At 37.4% G+C, this 22,673-nt stretch overlaps 1 protein-coding gene across 5 annotated transcripts; it reads left to right on the top strand.

The window, feature by feature from the left end:
• The first annotated feature begins 6,194 nt into the window (after window positions 1–6,194).
• slc52a3-2b (solute carrier family 52 member 3-2b) lies at window positions 6,195–21,430 on the top strand. 5 transcript variants are annotated; one of them, XM_079836868.1, is made up of 4 exons: window positions 6,195–6,302; window positions 16,246–17,322; window positions 20,347–20,470; window positions 20,744–21,430. In XM_079836868.1, the coding sequence occupies exons 2-4, from the start codon at window positions 16,292–16,294 to the stop codon at window positions 20,954–20,956; spliced, it is 1,368 nt and encodes a 455-aa protein (XP_079692994.1). In that variant the 5' UTR covers window positions 6,195–6,302; window positions 16,246–16,291; the 3' UTR covers window positions 20,957–21,430. The 5 variants fall into 5 exon arrangements, with proteins under 5 accessions (XP_079692994.1, XP_079692990.1, XP_079692991.1 ...); XM_079836864.1 differs by lacking the exon at window positions 6,195–6,302 and adding an exon at window positions 12,586–12,872; XM_079836865.1 differs by lacking the exon at window positions 6,195–6,302 and adding an exon at window positions 12,638–13,075.
• The last annotated feature ends 1,243 nt before the right edge of the window (window positions 21,431–22,673 follow it).

Raw genomic sequence — 22,673 nt, forward strand, 5'->3', positions numbered from 1 at the left:
AAATGGGTTTTGAGAGTTCAGGATTGCGGCATTTGAGTTATTTCAATTCAGCTGTTGTACACGGTCCCATCTGAGAATCATCAAATAAAAGCATTAATCACAAAACATGTGGCCATAAAAGTTATATGATAGAGGTGGTCAGGGATATTTATACTTTGAGCAGTGCTACTGTATGTAGTCAAAAGGACTGTAAATTATACTGGTTTATTGAAATAATAATGTCTGGCAGTGATTGATTATTATCTATGCAAAATCCATTTGACACTCAAAATCCATTTCATTTCCTTGATTATTCACGTTCAGCTTATAAATGCTGGTTTATATAATCCATTTCTTGAACACTGGAAAGAGAGGCTCTTCTGCTATGCACCTGCTATTATTGTACTGTAAATCTCTGAGCCTGTAAATAATGGTAGCATTATTGCTTATTTTCTGTATGTTTCTGATCTTGTGAAATAAGGTTACATACTGTAGAATTTGTGTTCAGCACTGCATTACTTTTAGGGCCTAGTCGTGGATTGACACTAATTATGACATTTCTTGTGATTACAAATCTGTTCAAATAAAAGGTTTTATAGAATGTTGGGTATAAAATGTCTATAAACTGCTTTGTGCATTTTTGCAAAATGCGAAGAAAAGTTGGTTACAATTTACTTTAAGGTGTCCTTGTTACAGTGTAATTATAATATGAGTAAGTGCAGCTGAGTAACACACTACCAGTGGACTAGCCTACAATTCAGATACTCAAACTTAGGAACATATCTGTTTTCATTATCAATCAATATTTTCAAACAATGTAAGTTTATAAGACAATATGTTAAACTATGGGAAAAAAGTATTTAATAGGCTACTCAATCAAGAGTTTACACAACTACAAGGCTTAGAATGCTTAAAGGGTTAGTTCACCCAAAAATGAAAATTCTGTCATTAATTACTCACCCTTATGTCGTTCGAGACCCGTAAGACCTCCGTTCATATTCGGAACACAAATGAAGATATTTTTGTTGAAAGCTGATGGCTGAGAAAGGCTTCAGATAGGCCTCCATTGGCATTCAGTACACTTATACTCCCAAGACCGATAAAAGGCACTTAAAATGTCGTTACAAAGTCCATCTCACCACAGTGACTCTACAATAATCTTACGATGCGACGACAATAGTTTTTGTGCGCAAAAAAAAACAAAATAACACCTTTATCCAGCTTGTTATTGCCTTCCGCGTGTGCCTCCACGACGCATGCGCGAGAATATGACGTAGCGCCGGGGTTTGGGAATCCATGAAATGCACACTCTAACCCCATTTTGAGCACTACGCCGAGACCTAAAGCACGATCAATGTAGAATCCAACAGCTGAGATACGCGCATCTTCCTCTGATTGTAAACAAATCGCTTCTGGGTCATGTGTCTGAACGCCGGATCTGCGTCATATTCTCGCGCATGCGTCGTGGAGGCACACACGGAAGGCAGTAACAAGTTGGAAAAAGGTGTTATTTTGATTTTTTTTGCGCACAAAAACTATTGTCGTCGCATCGTAAGATTATTGTAGAGTCACTGTGGTGAGATGGACTTTGTAACGATGTTTTGAGTGCCTTTTATCCGTCTTGGGAGTATAAGTGTACTGAATGCCAATGGAGGCCTATCTGAAGCCTTTCTCAGACATCAGCTTTCAACAAAAATATCTTCATTTGTGTTCCGAATATGAACGGAGGTCTTACGGGTGTCGAACGACATAAGGGTGAGTAATTAATGACAGAATTTTCATTTTTGGGTGAACTAACCCTTTAATTATACTTCTAGTATATCTCGATCAGAAGGTTCACTAAGGCCAAATATACTTAGACTTTTCTGTCAGTATAAGTCAAGTATACTTAAGTGCAAATTTAAGTATATTTCTGAGAAGTACATAAAAAGTAGACTGAAGCTAGGCTAGAAAAAAAATTAAGTTCATCAATAACTTGAATGCCCTGCATTTATTGCATTTTACTTATTTAATTTTCCATTTTATCTTAAATTACCTTAAAAATAAACAAGTGTACACAGTTACTAAGAACGGTATCAATCTTGCTTACCTTTATTATTAAAACGCGGTGCGAGAAACTGAAAAAGCAGAGATTTAACGGCCTGTTTTTTGTAGAGTTTAAAACACAGAAGAGTTCAGACACATCTCGGAATAGCTCCGAATACAACAGCTTTGTCCTCTTGTAATCTGCAATTGGTAAGTAATTACCCTTATCTTTTTGAAGATTCACTGATGTTAGGCCTGGGACACACTAGACAATTATCAAATCTTAATCGATTTTAAAACTATGGGAACTATTTAAAACTGGCTATCACCAGACCAAGCTCAATCTTTTAAGATTGAACATTAGTCTGTGGAGTCTGCTCTGTATTTTCTACTGCACAAGAGGCGTGATCAACGGGCCATCGCTTCTCTATCCGTCATTGTGTTAAACCCGCCAATAGCACGCCAGGTGGATAAGCCGGTTTGTGATTGGTCCCCGAAAATTTGTGACAGAAGCAGGATAGAAATATGTACAGGTTTCCAGACTGAGCTGCAGGGCAAAATCAAATCGCCAGCAGATCGTGTCGGGTTTACCCAGTCTAGGAGACCACAGACATATGTGCAATTTCAACCGATTTTTAGCATTATAATCCTTCAAATGCACACACTAGAAGATTCGTCTGGACCGCGAGACCACACACCTGTCGATTGTAGTAACATTTTCACAGTGAGACGAGATCTCACGGAGACTCGAGAGATAAACGCAACTTTTTTTTACTTTTTTTAACCGTAATTATTACATAATAAACCTTTATTTTAAATGGTGCTGTCCGGTAAAACGTTACTGCCGTATTTTTTACGGTAAAGTTCTGGCAACAGTTACAGGAATAACAGCAGTAGTCTGTATTCTTGGTATGCTACAAACCAGCTTCAAGCTTCAGCTTTATTTTGCAGAAATATGACCATATTCTCTGGCTAAATATTTTAGAACGCATCGCCTTATTGTTTCCATGGTGACGCGTCGTGCTTCTCACATGACACACAACTGCCACAATAGCGCTGTATGACAGCTCAGCTGTATCGGGTTTATTTCGCTTTTTCTTTTTTATTCAAAATATTCACAAACTTGCTAACTATGTCATGAACTATCTGATATTCTGATTTTCAAGTATGTGTGAGTGAATGTGTGTTAGTTGATCTATAAGTTACTGCGCGATGGACGGCGCCATGTTAGTTTGCACCTCAGAGAATCGGATCTGTCGGATTTCCATCACGTAAATTCATTCATGTCTCACGAAATACATTAAAGTGAGTGACCGCTGAACTGGGAGAAGAATACTAGAGTAAACTATATAGGCAGTATATAATGTGTATCTGATATGAATAAAACATGTAGTCAAGTTATAACTGTCTGAAAGTATTGTTTTTGCCGCTTCCATAGACAATGAGCATTTAAATGTCTGGAACCTAAAATAAACATTATGTGGATTGAAACACTGAATTGAGAATGAGGAGTTACGTCACGATGTTTTCACAGAGAACAAATTTCACCATGAAATCATGTAGTGAAGTGTCCCGTGTGTTTCATGATCACCCTATGACATACAGCGCTGTGAAAAATTAAATAAAATACACGAAAACACAACGCTGCCAGAAGTTTTTGCCCAAACATCAAAGGCCTGTTTAAATGATTAAAACTAGAAGTGTATCTTCACTTTAATGTTAAATTTATCATGTGAACTACTAATATACAACATGTTATATGCATGTGTGTATGAGACAGAGGGGAACACGGTCGCATTTGCAGCAGATATATGCTGCCCTTCATAGTATCCAGATAATTGACGATGTCAGGGTGTGTGAGAGGTGGTATCTGTATCAGGGTGTGTGAGAGGTGGTCATTCTGTAGCTGGCAGATCATCCGAGTCGATGTTGTTGATGTCAAGCAGTTTCTCTAAATAACGCTGTTTGGCGGTGTTATTTAGTCTCTCCCGATAATGCCCCTTTACTTTCACTTCCTCTTTCTCCATTTCTCCCCAAGAAACTGCACCGCATTGCAAAAATTAAAACAAATCTTAAGCTGTTCTCTCTGTCTCACTGTCGAAATAACCATGGCAACTGATAGCGTATCCTCCCAATATGGCGGCGCCTTCCCGAAATGCAACGCGGCGTAAACATCGTTACGTCACCTTCTCATTCTCAATAGTTGTGATATATGACGAGCGCTGAGCGTGTCTGTCTCTGGCTCGGCGCCGGCCAAAACGCGAAAGCACGTTGAATTTAAGTGGCACCAAAATGAGGTTCCGAAATCTGCGTTCTGAATCAGTCCGGTACATACCGGTTATATAGGTACCATATTGGCACCGGGTTTCGGTACCCAACCCGTAGGTAAGACGTTCTCTGAGTCAACACAACAAGCAAGCAAACCATCACTAAATAAGGAGCATCACACCAAATGGCACAGCCAACAAACACACTCCAAGCTCCCCCCTAGTTCCACCAGGTGTCTTTTATCTTGAAGCGCAGTTGATGATTGGTTGTGTCATCATGATGGACACGGTAATTGCCCAATCAGAGCACCTACAACTGAGAGACAGCGGAGAACAGGAAGACAAAAAAAAAGCAAATAGGAGAAACACAGCAACCAATAATTAGACAATTTCTAATTTATTTGAAATATATAATCTGTGTGCAGCTATAGGCTCCTCCGCAGTGCAGGCCCATGTCCCCTCCCCCATGCGTTAATGCGGCCCAGCGTACCTGAGCGTGTAATTGACTCCTCCCCCATTAAAACCATTGTAGACACATTTACAACATTTATTAACCCACTTTTTTTTTTTTTCAAATGAAAGTGACAGAGTAAAAAACAGGAAAATCATTAGGAAAATTTTGGAGGGGGCTGCACCGGTGCAAATCACATTTCTGGTAGGGCTTTAGCCAAAGCACTGCCACTGAGCACACTTGAATAAACTTCTTTTTTGTAAGGGTATGCACTAATTCTGCTGTGTCTCACACAGGCTGTTTTAGGTTTTTGGGAATTGTTTCTTCTGAAATTATCTTCTCTAGCCTCAACATTCTTTGTGTGCTTACATACTCCGAACACTGTGGGCTACGACTGCTTTCCACTTGATGCCATTCAGGGGCATAAAAAATGCTGACAACTCTCGCTGTGAGGCCTTGGAGAAGCCAATCTTAACAAGTGACCATGGAGCTGGACTTTTGGCAGAGGTGAGGCTAGAAATAAAGTTCACTGCCAGAACACATCAGTGTAAAGGAACGTTCCCTTGTATCAATGAAATAATTCACAGAAACAAACATACAGTGCATAAAAAGTTGCGATTGTCTTTTCTTCCCTATTGTGACATTTTATTGGCTTCTCAAACAAGAACAAATGTAGGGCGGGCTTGATTTTGTACATGGGGAATTGATTGGATGATTGTGGTTTGCTATTGGTGGATCTCATGTGAGTGACAGGTTGCCCCGCCCTCACGCCAGTGAACACGTCATCAGAGAAGAGAAGAGATGTCACTGCAAGAGGGAGGGGATGATAAAAATCATTTATAATAAATACTACAATATTCCATAAAAAGGGTCAATTTTGATTTTGAAATAATGAAAAAATATATAATTATTTTCTTCAGGGTTTTTTCAAGAAACTTCAGTCTAACAGCCTTTCCATGACAGTGACCACTTCCATCAGGCTCCAAAAACAACATTAAAATCTCATATGACTTATATATGTTCAAAGTCTTCCAATGTCATGCAATATCTTTGAACAGACTGAAAGTTGCTCACCTCTGCCAAAGTTCTCAGATCTCATTTGTGATGGTGTTCAGATTCAAAAATGCCCAATTAACACATGATGCAAGGTTTGACATTATAGAGAGCTGCAGTAGATGCCTTCACATGACCTGATATACAGTAGAGCAGACAAGCCATTTGGACTAGTTTTTGGTCCAAGATATGATTACTAACTGTAAAATTGTTTGCATGAAGGGTTGACAGAAAGTCATATGGGTTTGGAACGACATGAAGGTGAGTAAATGACAGGATTTTCATACGGAGTGAACTATTTCTTCAAGCAAACTTTCCTTTTGTCATTGTGGAATCTGTGTTGAACAAACATCGCTCAGTCCTGCCTCTTGAAATCAAGCGTCTAACACGCTCCCTCCTGCGTGACCTGCTTTACTGTCGTCTCTCTCTCTCGTCTGTCTGATAGCAGCAGTTCAGCTCATCCCTTCATCCAGAGCGTTGACTCTCACCGTCTTATACATTGAAGAATACAGCAATTAAAATAACAGGTGAGTGCACGATTACAGGAATGATGGGAATATTTCATCCTCCGTAGTCTGCATTGATGTGACAGGGTTTGCATTAGATATGTGCTGGTGTAGAAAAGCTCTTTGCAGATTTATGTGGCACATTAACTTAAACAATGTGTCAAGTTATGTCATTATTTTTATTCAGTTACTTGGAAATCCTTAAGACAAATTACTAAATTTTCAAAATTGTTTAACTTAAATGTTCAGCATGTTGGTAAAGACAGTAGTCTTCAACTTATCAATTGAAAATATAATTTTTGTAAATGTACAGGAGTGGCCAAAAGTGTTGTCCAGCCTTGGAAAATTGACATCTTCATGCTCTCTTTAAATATTATTAAAAATGTGTTAAAGATTTTTTTTTTCTGTGATAATAACGCAATGAAATGGTGTGCCAAATTGTGAATAATTTTAAACAATAATAATACAATTATAAACATGTAAAAACAAAGGAGAATCAACTAAATATTAATAACCTATTATGCTTTAGTCAATGTATGCTTTGCCCTGCAAGCTTATTGTTATCCCCCCCCCCCCTTTTTTTGCAAAGGAAAGTAAAATCTGTATCTGTTTGTCTTTTTTGCCAAATAATTTTGTCAGATAAATACCTTAAAACTCCCTAATATTTAAAATATTTAAAAATATAAAATCTTCTCCTCAGTTTTTGATGGGCCATTAAAAACAAATTTAATATAATTTCTCCGGATATCACTTTGGCCACTGTATAACGATTTCTACAGCTGTGGTCTTTTGCGTGTATTCATTGACTTTTATCCAACAAATGACAATAATACAACAATAAAGTTACAAATATGAGAACAAGGCAGAAGCAAACAGAGGAAATAATATTAAAAGGAGTGCTATCATACCAATGTGCTATGTGCAAAAGTATATTTAGCTTTCTATGAGATGAGTTTTCAGTCATTTTGCGATGGATACAATTAATAAATAAAATGTTATCCTCAATTAAACGTTGTCCTCCAAATGAATAATATAACATTTATCAGTTATCCTCAAGAGTAATAGAGCGACAGTCATAGATCATAGCAGTTCTACTCTAACATTATTTTTTTTTCAACTTTAGTATGACAGCCAAGCCTTTCTTTTCCCTTTGCCATTTTCATTTCCAAATGCCAGTAGTTTCTCAGAGCTTCTAAATAATATTGTTCTTCCCATGTGTAGGTTCCCACTGTGTGACAATAAAGGCTTTCAGGATCTCATTAAGCTTCATACAATAAATCAACTGTGTTTAAAGCCTCAGTTGGCACTTGACTTGAGTAGATGGGGGATGACAAGAGGCAGTTTAACCCACAGTAATCTACATAACTATAAAAATAATATAAATATAATATATTGTTTAAAACAGTGTTTCCCAACCGGGGTGCTGTGTGACAAGAGCAGGGGTGCCGTGTAAAAGTCCTTCAAATAAATATATATATATATATATATATATATATATATATATATATATATATATATATATATATATATATATATATATATATATATATATATATATATATATATATATATATATATATATATATAATTTTTTGTTTTTTCCACATTTTTCAAATAATTCTCTCTTTGTAAACTTTGTTCAATGCATGCGAGTGCTGCCGTATGTTCGAATATGACCAATCATTTTCGCCGTCATCACACAGTGCCAGAAGACGCGAATGAGAAGTCGCGCGCTGTGAAAATGTGTCTCTGTGCACTCATGCGAAAGCGCGCACACGTCTCACAACGCACAAATATTGAGTTCTCTTTCAAGTCTTGCTCTTGAACGGACAAACTCACACAAAAAGTATATCAACATGTCCATCTTGATGAATATTCTAGCAGACATAGTCTGTATGCCTTAAGAAAACTTAATATAGTCGAGAAAGACGACGCATATCCGAGCATTAGGTCTTAAAGGGGCAGTAGCCTGCTGTCTGTTTAATGTCAAACAACAAAAGACAAGGACATCACTCACTGCTCTTGATTGAATAGTTTTTCTAAGTTTAATAGGATTAATCTTTAATTTATAGAATATGCAATGTTATTTTACATTTGATCAATTTCTGTACCTGAAAACGAATGTTAGACGTACCTGAAAACCCTGAAAAGCAAAGTTTATTTTATTAGTAGGCCTATCTTTGCTCAATAGTATTTATTTGTGCTGCTGCTTGTATTTAAATTATTTGTTCTTATTATTTTCTTTATTTTTATTTGACAGTAGTCCTTTTTTCCCTGAACATAGGCCTTCTGAATACTGAACCGTACCGAAACCGTGAACCTTGAACCGTGAACCGTGATAAAAACCGAACCGTGAGCAATCTGTGCCCCTAGCGTAACGTATGCGAGGGGGTGCCACAAAATTGAGAAAATTTTCAAAGGGTGCCATGACTGAAAAAAGGTTGGGAAACACTGGTTTAAAACATAAACAACTCTTATGTATGCAGTTATTGTGTTTATTACTGTAATGAAAGCAACAGAACATTTTAGATGTGATGTTGACTGACAATCTACAATATTTCCTTTATAAGAAACCCTTTTAATTTTTTTGAAATTCAATTGACTTTTTTAGTTGGGTGTTTGAAAGACCAAAAATGTCAGGTGGTGCGACCGTCCGAACGTACAAGCAGAAAACAAAACTGCAATAAAAAGGTTCATTTTCTCAGTGAAATTCTTAATCAAATAGTTTGGCATGATTTTATGCTAAATTCCTTATCAATAAGGAAAAATAGTGTATCAGTCCTATTTCAAAACTATTCTATTACTTAAAAAACTTTTGTCCAGAAATGTACTTCTCCAAATGTCAGGAAGAGCGACCGACATAAAAAGGCCATTTTATGCAATGTTACTTTAAGAAAACCATGTGACAACATATGACATCACACAGAAGACCCCAGAGGACCCTTTTGATGCAGTAACAATGTTAGTCACCCTCCCATAAATATTAGATAATTTGACATTTTGAGTAATGATGAGGTTGATTCAACTTATCATGTCAGTTGGTATGACCCCTGGAAAACTTTGAAAATGTGTTGTTATTATAAAAATGTGTATTTGATTTTAAAAAATTATGTATAACATTGAGCATATGGTCAAACATTTGTATAGGTGTCCAAGTTAATGCCTGCTAGATTTGAATTGAGTTTGAAATGTCAGGTAGTGCGACCAGCAAATTTACATTTAAAAGTATCAATTCCCACTGCAATTGCGAAATGAAGTAAGAAATATAACTGTAATCCATTATATAATGGATGCAAATATTTTTTACAGTTAAAAACAAAACATAAAAACTCCTTATGTGCACTCCTTAAATGCTTTATTAACATGTATTTCCACTGTAATTCATGATTAAATCAGGTTGTTATAAAATGTTTAGTAGTAGTAGTCAGTAACTATTTTTGTGGCTCATCTAAAATGAGGACTATTTAAGCCTCGTAAAGCTTTTACAAAGGAGATTTAAAGGCTTCATGTTAATAAAGCATTTATTGACACACTGAGCAACTATTGTATGTCTAAATAATAAGGGTAACACTTTACAATAAGGTTCATTAGCTAACATTAGTTAATCACATTAGTTAACATTAACTAATAATGAAATGCACTTATAAAGCATTTATTTGTGTTTGTTAATGTTAATTTCAACATTTACTAATGCATTATAAAAATATTGTTAACATTAGTCAATGCACAGTGAACTAACATGAACAGCTGAATTTTTATGAACTAACGTTAACAAAGATTAACTAATGCTGAACAGAGGTGTTGTTCATGGTTAGTTCATGTTAACTGCATTAACTAATGTTAACTAATACAACCTTATTGTAAAGTGTTACCATAATAAGATGTATAAATGTACATTTAAATAGTTTATTAATCCTCTACTTACACTTTCTAAATGATCATATGAACCACTGACAACTCCTAAGTAACTGGTTTGTAAATAATGTAATATTTAATTTAGAAATGATAAATTGATCATTTATAAAGTATGAAAATACAATTATTAAACACATTATAGATATGTTTATAAATCAATAATAAAGCATTTATAGCTGTTTTTATAAACTCCCTATTAATGTCTATTAATGCTTTATAAATGACAAATTAACTATTTACTAATGCTTAACTAATGCTTCATAGCGTGTAGTTATTATAGTGTTACCGAATTGATTATATATTCAGCATTATTCACATTAATTATGACCATATATATATATATATATATAGTAGCTCTTGGTAGTCCTCTGCGAGATATGAATTATTGATTAGCTAATAGTGAACTACCTCATTCAGCTGAGCACTATTATTTACTACGGTAATTAGCTCATTAGAGTTTCTTGTTAGGTAATAGTAGTTACTATTAATAGTGCATTACTCATTTGTTCCTGGAACAGTATTCTAAAGTGTTACCCAATTTTGGATTGTTGCAGTGTTTCTAATACTGAGAACTAAGAAAAAATGAAATGTCAAATAAAATGAGTTAGTAATGGTGGCCGTGTGCCCTTGTGAGAAAGAAGTATTACACTTTAGCATACTTTTGAAAAGTGTACTTATTATGGAGATTATATACTTAAAATAATATGAGCGATCTGAATGTAAATGTAAATAAAAATGTATTGAGTACATTTATTAAATGCAATTAGCTGAACTTTGACCCACTTAAGTAGGACTTAAAGGATTAGTTCACTTTCAAATAAACTTTTGCTTATAATTTACTCACCCCCTTGTCATCCAAGATATCCATGTCTTTCTGTCTTCAGTCGAAAAGAAATTAAGATTTTTGATGAAAAGATTTCAGGATCTTTCTCCATATAATGGAAGTCAATAGACTCCAAACGGTTCAAGGTCCAAATGAGAGGTTCAGCACAGCTTCAAAAGGGCTTTAAACCACATCAAACGGTACCAGACGATCAATAAGGGTCTTATCTAACGAAACGATCGGTCATTTTTTTTTTTAAATCAATAAAGTTTAAGTTTTATAAGCACAAATGCTCGCCTTGATCTGTTCAGTGATGCGCGCTCATGACGTCACGTAAAACGCAATTACGTTGAAAAGGTCACGCTAGACGCAGGCGGAAATACGTTTGAATATGTGGATACGGTCCTCCTTCCGCTCATTTGTAAACACTGACTCGTTTCTTCCGCCTGCGTCTAGCGTGACCTTTTCAACGTAATAGCGTTTTACGTGACGTCACGAGCGCTAGAAACGAGTAACCCCCAACGCTACATTTTGTTTCGCTCTATCCTCTGCGCTCGTCAATACGCATGCATCAAGGGTCAAGGGTTACTCTTTTAGCGCAAGTCGACTTGCTTATAGCTGACCGCTGGAAGCTAGTTATTTTAGTCTATACATTTTTAAATATGGATATTTTTCTTACACAAACACGCCATTTCGCTTCAGACAGTTGAATTATTCCCCCGGAGCCGTGTGGAGCAGTTATATGATGGATAGATGCATTTTTATGAACTTCAAAAACGACACAACCATTCACTGCCATTATAAAGCTTGGAAGAGCCAGGACATTTTTTATATATATAGCCTAACTCTGATTGTATTCGTCTGAAAGAAGAATGTCATATACACCTAGGATGGCTTGAGGGTGAGTAAATCATGGGCTAATTTTTGGGTGAACTGACCTTTTAAATCATGACAAAAGAAATTGATTTCAAATTTGTAGTAAAATCACATAAAACCAGTACACTTAAGTGGCCTTTTATTTCCTTCATTCTATATTATCTGCAAGTATTTTTTTTTATTTTATTTTAAGATTTGAAGTACACTGCAAGTGCACATTCAATACAATTAAGTTAACTTCTTTTCCCACGAAGGTTGTGTGGCTTTGTCATGCTGAGAGAGACTCAAATTATAAATGTGTTCCTCCCAAAACATTTGCTATAATAAATGACTGTGAGCTGCTCTTGTACGGTGTTTAACCCATATTTAGTAAATAAAAAGGCTTTTAATTGTTGCTAGAGTGAGTTTACAGTGAGGGTTAAAGGATAATTTCAATGTCAGTGCAGCCTCTGTCATGTGATAAGCTACACTTCCTGTTTTGGATCAACGTCAGAGAGGCTGCTCACTGCAGAGCCATGGATGGAGTGTGAAGTCCAGCTCCCCCTCACTGAATGTAATTTGGGCTTAATGGGTGGAGCTAGAATATCTAACCACACCCTAACCCTACCCATAACTCTATTCCTCCACCCATTAGACATCCAGAGAGGAGGTGCAGTGAGCACCATTTGCAACGTCAAGGTTGTTATGAGAGAGGGAAGGGGAGGGGTTAGTTGCATCATGCTTACTCTTGCCTTCCCTGTTCACTCTCCGGCGGGCAGTTGAGCACATGGTCTTGAATGTTTGCCCACTGGGATAAAGGACCCCTGCTTCATACAGCTCACGCCTGCGTGGTCCTATTACCATCAGGTGAATATCAGAATAAGAGAGAGAGCCTAAAGGACCTGGAGCATAAGGAGCGAGAAAAACAGAGCTCAAATTCACATGCAGAAGGCTATTGAAACTGCAGTCAGAATGTACTGAAATCTCAGGAGAATCAGGTGGGATGTATGTGTTTATCCATGAGTGTGTTTAAAGTGTTTTTTGTAAACCAGTGAGCCAAAAAAGATTCAAGGGCATTGGAGAGTACGTAACCACTGGTATGAACACAAACTGGTTATTGTGAATGGGGTGAAATACAATCAAGAAGAAGGAAACTGCTATGTCATAGAACAAGGAAGGTGATCACAGTGACTAGACAAAGGTAATTACAGGAACTGTTGGTGTAGTATTATGTGTAGTGAGTTGATAAGTAACCTGTGTTGCTGTTTGGCTTTAGTATTGTGAGTTTGAATGGGAAGGTCATGTGACATCTCTGGCGCAAAGTGTGACTTCAAATAATAACAAGAAGAACTTTGTTGTTTTTTTTTTTATTCAAAATGAGTAAAAAAAAATGGGACTTATTATCATTATATTTTCAGTGTAATTGGTGGTGCATGCTAAAACATACACCACAAGGACAACAGGGATGTCCAATCTTGCTCACTTTCCAGAAGTTTAGTTCCAGCCCTAATTACTATCCCTCCAAGATAGGAATTAGTATTAAACCATTCACACGCACAGCCGCATACCATATGCCACACACAGTCTCCATTGAGCACACGCTGATTGCAGTCACTTGTCTGTCAGTCAGCAGCTCAAATGTCAGTACTTTGAACTTTCTATGGTGGTTTTTCCTTCTATAGAGGTCAACAATTATTTTTCAGCCCAAGCACCTCTAGATTGTGAAGGCATCCATTGTAAAAATCTATGTATTAACATACTTTGTCATGATATTGCGAAGCCATTAAAAACCATCCAAACTACTTGTCATATACTGTACATTTTTGAGGGGGGATGTAATTGTTTTCTTATAATGTGGGAAGGACAATTGGTTTAGCTTCATATCTAAATTTGGTTACATTTAACTAAATATTGCATTTTTTGTTAAACTTAAAGGTGCAGTGTGTAAATTTTAGCGAATTGCAACCGCCCACCGCTCACCCCTCTATGGTGGCCCAGTAGTGCACAACACAACGAAATTTAAAAAGCATACATAAGTTCACAACACAACGAAATAAATCCACAACACAACGGAATGAAACCACAACACAGCGAAATCAAGACACAACACAACGAAGTCAAGCCACATAGAAAAGCTACAGTGACTGACACCAGGGGCGATTCTAGGATTTTCATTTTAGGGTAAGGGTATGAAAAAAAATGGTAACACTTTAGTTTAGGGTCCAATTCTCACTATTAACTAGTAGCTTATTAGTATGCATATTAGGGTATTGGCTGTTTATTATTACTTATAAAGCAAATATTATTCTGCATGACCATATTGTACATCCCTTAATCATACAATGTAGGCAGGTTTATAATCACTGAGATCCCAAATGTGAGGTAGTAAGGGGTTTCGGGGGCTTGCTCCCCTGAGAAAATTTTGATTTCCATGATCTACACATGTGCATTTTAAGATATTCTGAACGCCAAAAATCAGATAATAATTGCTTGAAAACCATGCCAGTGGGCAGATATGATTGATCAAGTTTTTCCATTTTCGTCAGTGAAGACAGTAAACATATGTTTAACTGATATTTATGTTTTATGAATCTTTTTCATAGACATGTTAATTTACTGAAGGCTACCAGGAAAGCTAGGTAACTAAATTTATTACATTAATTAACAATATGCACACATTCATTACTATTATGCCTAATCTGAAGAAAATGGCTTCGTTAATGTTTCTTGTTTGTTATATGTATTATCGTCGCCGCTGCGGATTGAAGAACACGCTGATTAAAAGACGGGATGAAGCCGAAGCACTCTGTAGCGCAGTTTGTCCATTTAGGGCTACTGTAGAAACATGATGGCGCAAAATGACGATTTTACTGTAAGGGGACCTGCGATGTATGGAGATAGAAATGGCCCATTGTATGGTAGTAAAAACACGGTTCATTATGTAAGGCCTTTATACACCACTGAAAATATAGTTATGTATATATTGCATTTCTGTCAATAGATCCTCATAAATACTAAACACTGCATCTTTAAAGGGTTCGTTCATCCTAAAATGAGAACTTGCACATCATGCAGAGAAGCCCAATGGCCAAGGTCAAGAATTTAGTTATACAATACATTAAAGTAACACTAATACATTACATTTTTGGATTGTTTTTCACCAAACCCTATCGTATACGTAGGACATAGTCCAGGACATTTGGGGCCCGATTTACGAATTTTTTTTGCAAATTAGCATGAGAGTGCAATCCCATAAAAGCCCCGATGGGAGTGGAAAGTTCAGCAGGTGATCTGTTGACGACGTGCAAATTAAAGAACACAGACGCAGCCGGATAATTTCCATAATGACCAACGCAATGTACCAAAATTAGCATCTTTTTTTTAAGGCCACAAGTACCAGTAAAATGACGAGTGTAAACCTTAGTAAATCATGTTGCACAATTTATTTAAATACTCTCCTCCCATAAATGTTGCGTCTGAAAGGGAAACTCCTACAAATGCATATACAATAAGGTCAGCCGCAACAATAACCCTGTCCACGCCTTTTCAGCACTACTTTTTCACTGTCTTTAGTAAATCCTGAGAGTAGTTTTTCAATGCCAAAAGAGGGTTTGCGCTCATGCAAGCTGTTAGTAGATCTGGCCCTTGGAATATATGGCATGGGATCATTCTGTGATACTTTTGCATCTTTTTTGAAAAGCTTTATGCTGGTTGCTATACACTGCTATTATATGAGCGACCATGAGCGGGACTTTTTTAATTCTCCTTTTGTGGCCCATAAAAAGAAAGGGCATATACGGCTTTAGAACAAAACCAGGGTGAGTGAATTATGATTTAGGCTAGTTTTCATTTTAGGGTTAACTATCCCTTTAAGTCTATAAACTGAAGGGTTTGACAATTAGGACTGCAGGAATAATCCACGTGAATGTTGAATGGACTGCTCTTTCGCATCTTCTTGCACTTGAACAAATACATACACAATGATGTCAAAATGCCCATCTTAGCATCCTCATAAACACAGTCGGTTATATCTTAAGTGAATGTAAACAGTTGAGAAAGAAAACCTTTGACTTGACCCAGTAAGCAACCACCTATAACCATTAAAAATCCTAGCAACACACTTACAACCACTCAGAACACCCTAGCAACCACTTGACAACAGACCACCAAACATTGTGGCATGGAAATTTGAGGCTGCTCAGCTTCAATAATCTCTCTAATGTTACGCAGAGCACACTGTTGAAGTAGAGTTGTTAGTATCTCCTTGCTTCATTATATTAAATGTAAGTTTTATGGCATCAAAGCAGTGCTTGAAAGTCAAAGAAAAGCTATTGTAAAACTAACCACTTTACCTGTACTCCCATCTTTCAGATAACCTTTAAAAACCTGTTGCCTTTTGGACATCAGTGCCTTCATCATGTCACTGCTCACGCATGTTTTGGCCTGCCTTTTTGGCATTGGATCATGGGTGGCCATTAATGGGATGTGGGTGGAGCTACCTCTGATTGTCCCTGCCATTCCTGAGGGTTGGTACCTGCCCTCCTATCTCACAGTAATTATCCAGATGGCCAACATTGGCCCTCTCTTCATCACGCTCATGCACCGCTTCAGACCGGGCGTGCTGGACGAGCGGCCCGTTATATACACCATTGTGACAGTCGGTGTGGTGGCCACCTTCCTCCTGGCTTTCCTCTGGAAACACACACTTACATTTGGAGATGGCGAACACAGTGCTGCCTTACTGTCCCTTAGCTTCCTGCTGTCAGTTGTGGACTGCACGTCGTCCGTCACCTTTTTACCCTTCATGATGCGTCTACAGCCTCAGTACCTCACCACCTACTTCATTGGAGAAGGTCTAAGTGGTCTAGTCCCAGCGTTGGTGGCTCTTATCCAAGGTGTAGGGGTGGTCCACTGTAAAAATGCAAGTGCTAATGCAAATTTTAGCATGGGGAACTCATCCTCAGGCTTCGATGGAGAACTAAAGGCACACTACCAGCCGGCCAACTTCTCCGCTCAGGGTTTCTTCCTTTTTCTCAGTGCGATGATGATGGTGTGCCTGGGCGCTTTCCTGTTACTCAATCTCCACCCAGCTGTGGAGCGGGAACACAAGAGCAAAGGTTATATTGATGATTCTCAGCGGGGGGAGAAGATTGATATAAGTCAATCCCCAAACAGTGAAACTCCAGAACAGAGACCCATGCTGGATTTCCCGGAAGGCCCAGTGATTAAACGACGTAGCTCATTTGGAAAAGGAACCTACAGCAGAACAGAGCTGGTTTTCATTTTTGTAGTTCTGGCCTGGGTCAATGCATTGACCAATGCAGTCCTGCCCTCAGTCCAGTCTTACTCATGTTTGCCGTATGGAAATCAAGCCTATCATCTTGCAGCCACGTTGTCCGCAGTTGCGAATCCAGTGGCATGCTTCATTGCCTTGTTTGCACCAATCAGGTGAGAAAAATAATAAACTTTGATTTAAAGCCAAAATTCTCTTCCTGGAGCTCAAAAAGTAGAGCATGGTGTGAGCAACACCATGTTTGATTCCCATGGGAATTTAAACATTTAATGCAATACAAGTCACTTATGAAAGTGTCTGCCAAATGCATAAATGATTAGACAGATTTGTTTGATGTTTAAACTGTTTAGCCAGAGTATAACTGTCGTCTCTGGCTTGTTTATTGGAGGATTAAATCATTATGTGTTGACTTTCTAACAGCTGCCTGCTTTAAGAGGTGGGCAATATGACCAAACCCTTTACCACTATATTAGTAATTTTCAACCAAAATCTTTACCATAATATAAGTAATTTTCAATTACAGTAAGAAACTCCATCACGTAGTAAATATGCCTGAAACCAGAGATGCTACTAATTAAAATTAAAGCCATACCCTATCCGCCGGTTTCACAGACATGGTTTAAGTCCCAGACTAAAATGCATGTTTGAGCTGTTTTAACTGAAAGCTAATATCTTAAATTAAGTCAGTGCCCTTGTTTTTTCTAAGGCACGTTTATAAAAGCTACTTAAATGTGCTAATTAAACTAAGGCCTAGTCCTGGCTTAATCTAAGACCTGTCTGTGAAACAGGCCTACCTTTCTCAACATTGTCACTTAAATTACTTAAATAAAATGTGGAACATGTTAAACTCACATCAGTCTCTTTGATAACTGGCTAGTTTTCCCTTAAAACAACTGATTCCATCTTCACTGATGCTGTCTGAGAATTGTTTACTCTTGCTTACAAAAAAAACAAATATTCTAAAACCTAATCCCTTATTTAATTACTCCCGACATGTGCCCGAGCACCAAACCTTTCAGACTTTTCACCTACGACATCTTATTTTCATTAATACTTTTTGGGAACCATACTCAGTTGTATTCTTACTTTGAACAAAATAGACCAATATTTAAATCTCTTAGGCCTGGTTTCACAGACAGGGCTTAGATTAAGATAGGATTAGGCCCTAGCTCAATTAGGATATTTAAGTAGCTTTTACAAACTTGCCTTGGAAAACATTACTGATGTGCATTTCAGACAAAACAATGACAGTGACAAATTTTAAGATATGTCCGTGCAAGTTGCTTTCAGTTAAGACAGATCAAACATGCATTTTAGTCTGGGACTAGCTTAAACCATGTCTGTGAAATCCGGGTTTAATATAATACAGACCAGTATTTATATCTATTAATTGCCTTTGAATGCACAGATGTGTGCCTGAGTCACTGATGCACTGATTAATGTGCTAGACAGCATTATTGTGGCAAGCAGCGAGGCCGTGAGAACTGGGCGAGGCCGGTGGCGTGAGTGATAATGAATGCCAGCTGCGCGCCGCACCGGTCTCGTTATCACTCACGCCACCGGCCTTGCCCTGTTCTCACGGCCCCTCGACCTCGCTGCTTGCCACAATAATAAACGCAGTACAGATCTAAAGTCTGGAGGATCACTTGCATCATTGTTAAATATCATCATTTTGCCTTGCCCTAAAAAATGCTCAATGGTAAAGCACTAAGGATACTTTTACATGACAACAATGTACTAAATACGGGAAAAAATTGCATAGTTCACAGGGATCCGAGAAAATTACTAAAAACACTGTATTCTGCTGCCAGGTCAGTAGATGGCGATGTCACTTTGTAAAGAAACACTAGGGGTCCTGTCATACACCCGGCGCAATGCGACGGCAGGTGCGACGCAAGTGTTTTTTGCCAGTTCCAATGCAGTTAATTTTTACGTCCAGTGCCACGTTGTTTAAATAGCAAATCCACTCGAGCCCATCTGTTCGCACATGGGCGTGCTGGTCTACAAATGAGGTGTGTTCAAAAGGGTTGTACCTAGTCTCTTAATGTGTCATGGGTGTGTTTTGGGCGTAACATGCAACAAACCAACCAGAGCCTCATCTCCCATTCCCTTTAAAAGCCAGTTGATCCGCCATATTGCGAGCTTCACTATTTACATGCTGGAATTTACAAGCGGAAAAACGTAACGCTTCTCTAGCGAGGAAACTGATCTGCTCGTCCAATGATGCCTGCTTGCTCGTCATTACTGCAAATAGGTATGCTAATTCTGATACATGCAATGACTATCCATTATGACATGTAAGCATTTTTATATTTATGTACACAATAATAATCTTTTACATTTTAATCCTTTAATTTTTCATATTTAAAATGTGTGTGTGCTGCTGTGCATCCCTGTGTTTGTAATTACTTAAGCAGAGTGTATGCGGGTTGTGCACCTGCCTATACTCGCATATTACTAACACACACTTTAAATAGCACAAAAAATACTGCACTATTGACTTTAGAGCAGGTTTTTGTTGGTCAATGGCGCAGTCGTTTTCAGTTCCTCAAAATAACAACGCGCCAACAATGCACCTGAACACACCTGGTTTGAGTGCATTTGCTATTTAAACAACGTGGTGCTGGACATGAAAATGATAACTGACTGAAACTGTCAATAAACACTTGCGTCGCGCCTGGCGCCGCATTGCGCCGGGTGTATGATAGGGCTCTCTGATTGGTTTATTGCACGTTACGTCCAAAACACGCCCATGACTCCTTAAGAGACTAGGTACAACCCTTTTGGACCATGCGCCTGGTGTGCCGACCGTATTTTCCCGTCATAAAACTAGCAAAAGAGTATTCGGACACGCCCCTCCGCCATGTGCTTCAGATCATGCGCTCAGAACGTTAAAATTGGGCCCTACGTGTCTATAGACTGAACACGTAATACGCATACGCATGATGTCCCCGTTTTCACAAATTCGTGTTTTTGTAGACGAGAACTTGCACTTTGAATCCCGTTTTCAAATGTTTGTTTTCAGGCCCCCAAAACGGATTTGTCGTGTAAAATTTTCAATTTTTAGTACAAATTAATTTGACTTGATTTGACTTGAACTATTCTATTTCCAAGTAATGTTTGACTGGCTGACATGCTTTTATTATACAAATTCATCCAACTATGTTACTATGTCCAAGGTCTCTGGTGCTGATGGCGGTTCTGACAGTGACGGGCACCGGGTTTGGAGCGTATATAATGGCCATGGCAGCACTAAGCCCTTGCCCTCTGCTGATCAGTCATGACCTCGGAGCAGCGCTCATTGTAAGGCTCACACACACATGCTTTCATTTGGTGATAGTTGCTTCATACTTTGTAAGCATTCATTTAGTAAATTGAACTGTAAAATAAATGTACCTTGTTTTAAGGAGTTCAAAAGGACATCTTATTGTAGGTTACTACTCTTACTACATTTGTTAAAAATTCACCATACACTACATACAGTGCACAGTACTACATACTTCAGCACAAACTAATGTGAGGGCAACATCATCACATAGGCTAATCTCTATTTTCTCTTTCTCCCTTCATCTTTAGGTCATAACTTGGGTCATATTTGTCCTCAGTCTGTCCTATGTGAAGGTGATTATTGGAGTGATCCTGCGAGATGAAGGCCACAGCGCCCTCGTGTGGTGTGGTGCTGTGGTGCAGCTGGGCTCTATGTTAGGTGCCCTGTCAATGTTCCCTTTGGTTAGTGTTTATGGACTTTTCCAATCAGGAGATCCCTGTAATACCAAGTGTCCTAAATAAAAGCAATCATCGTTCTGATGGATTCAGAGTAAAGTGAATCAATTCCACACAAGGCTGAACAATACACAGATGTATGCCCACACACACACTTTCCCATTAACCCCAAACGCCCTTTTTTGTTTTTTACATTTACAAATCCCAGCTACTGTATTGTTCCAACAACTATCTTTCCTTTTGGTTGTCATTTAGTTCATAGTACTGTTACATCATGACAAAACAAGCTTCATAATCTGCTGTAATATCTGGCACTCCCTTACAGTTACAGTGTAACTTGTCAAGTATGGCATTTTTGTTACATTTAAATTGTATACTTGATATGTAGTATTTTTAATCTTATTGAAGTCTGAGAATATTTATGTTTTTAAGACATGATGCTTAATATAAAGCCTTGACAATCCTTTTTTTTTTTTTTTTACAAGATTTTTTTTTTTTTAGTTTAGGGGGGAAAAAATAAATATTTGTTCTCTAAGAATTAAGTAAGTTGTATTGTGATTATTTGGTCTATTTGGCCAACAAGTCTGTCACATGAACTTAAAAACTCATAGAAATCCACCATGCAATCAACTCTTGTATATTTCAATACAGAGGTTTGGAAAACCTCAGAGAGAATGTGTCATTTTGATGGCTGTATATGAAACTATTTATCATCATCAAGGAAAAGTGAGCCTATTTATAGGTCCTACTTATAACCTATCAGCAATAAATCATCTCTTGATAGCTCTTATTACATTACATTCCCTAAGCAGATTTTTAAAGAAACCAAAGTGAGCATATCAGCCAAGTTGTAAAGAGCAAAAAAGCCTAAATCTTAGTCTTCTTCTCTGATATGCATCAATTACATTTTGGACTAAAACAACACACAAACAAAAATCATCTGTCTATAGCCTATATAATGTTATAATTATAGATGGCAGCCTAATTAATTGATCTAATTATTGTAAGACAATTTTAAAAGAAAAAAGAAAACCATTTAATACTATTTTCTAAATGATTAATGCAAAACATCTGATCACGCTTGTAATAGTCATTCATAGCCTATAAAACTTGCTATTGAGTTCTCATTAGGACCTTCAATGTTTTTTTAACTACTATTTCAGCACACATTAGTTGTTATATGTAGTTGACAACTAAGCAGTAAAAAATGTTTTTTTGTAAAACACATCAAATACATTGTTATAGTGTGAATTCCGATGTTTGAGAAAAATAAGGAGTCACTAACTTTGTCAATTCTTTCAATGTTTTTTGAACATTTGTACTGAAATGTGTCCTGTGGTGTGACCTAGAAAAAAGAATATAGGGGTGTCACACCAAAGAACAACAGAAATTAACATAGTGGATACAAAAAAAGTGAAATATTTGAACAATTATGAGACAAAATCTTACCATGCGCACATGTCATGGCCTTCACAGTAACATGACCTTAATGGGCTCCTTCAACTAATTAAACATGTCAGTGGACTTGCCCGATTTAAAATCAGGATATGGTGTCACACAGACATGATTTTCAGTGACAAAATGTATCAAATTCCTACGCTTTTAGAAATATATGGATGAAAAAAAAATTAATTTACTAAAATAGACACTTGTATAATTATGCCTGAGGTATTTATTAACATTTGTATGTTTTTTTTAATTGATAAAAGTTGTAATTTAGTGAACCTTGCTCAAGTCACACCATATGACAATTTTTGGCAAAAAAAAAAATTCTAAAGACAAA

This window comes from Gobio gobio (genome assembly GCF_949357685.1).
Source record: "Gobio gobio genome assembly, chromosome: 15".
NCBI lineage: Eukaryota > Metazoa > Chordata > Actinopteri > Cypriniformes > Gobionidae > Gobio > Gobio gobio.

What these genes read in the sequence shown, in the direction of transcription:
- slc52a3-2b (XM_079836868.1), top strand. Translation starts at nt 16,292, where the DNA reads ATGTCACTGCTCACGCATGTTTTGGCCTGCCTTTTTGGCATTGGATCA. An exon ending in GCCTTGTTTGCACCAATCAG is followed by an intron (nt 17,323 to 20,346) that starts GTGAGAAAAATA and finishes ACTATGTCCAAG; the next exon opens with GTCTCTGGTGCTGATGGCGG. An exon ending in ACCTCGGAGCAGCGCTCATT is followed by an intron (nt 20,471 to 20,743) that starts GTAAGGCTCACA and finishes CTTCATCTTTAG; the next exon opens with GTCATAACTTGGGTCATATT.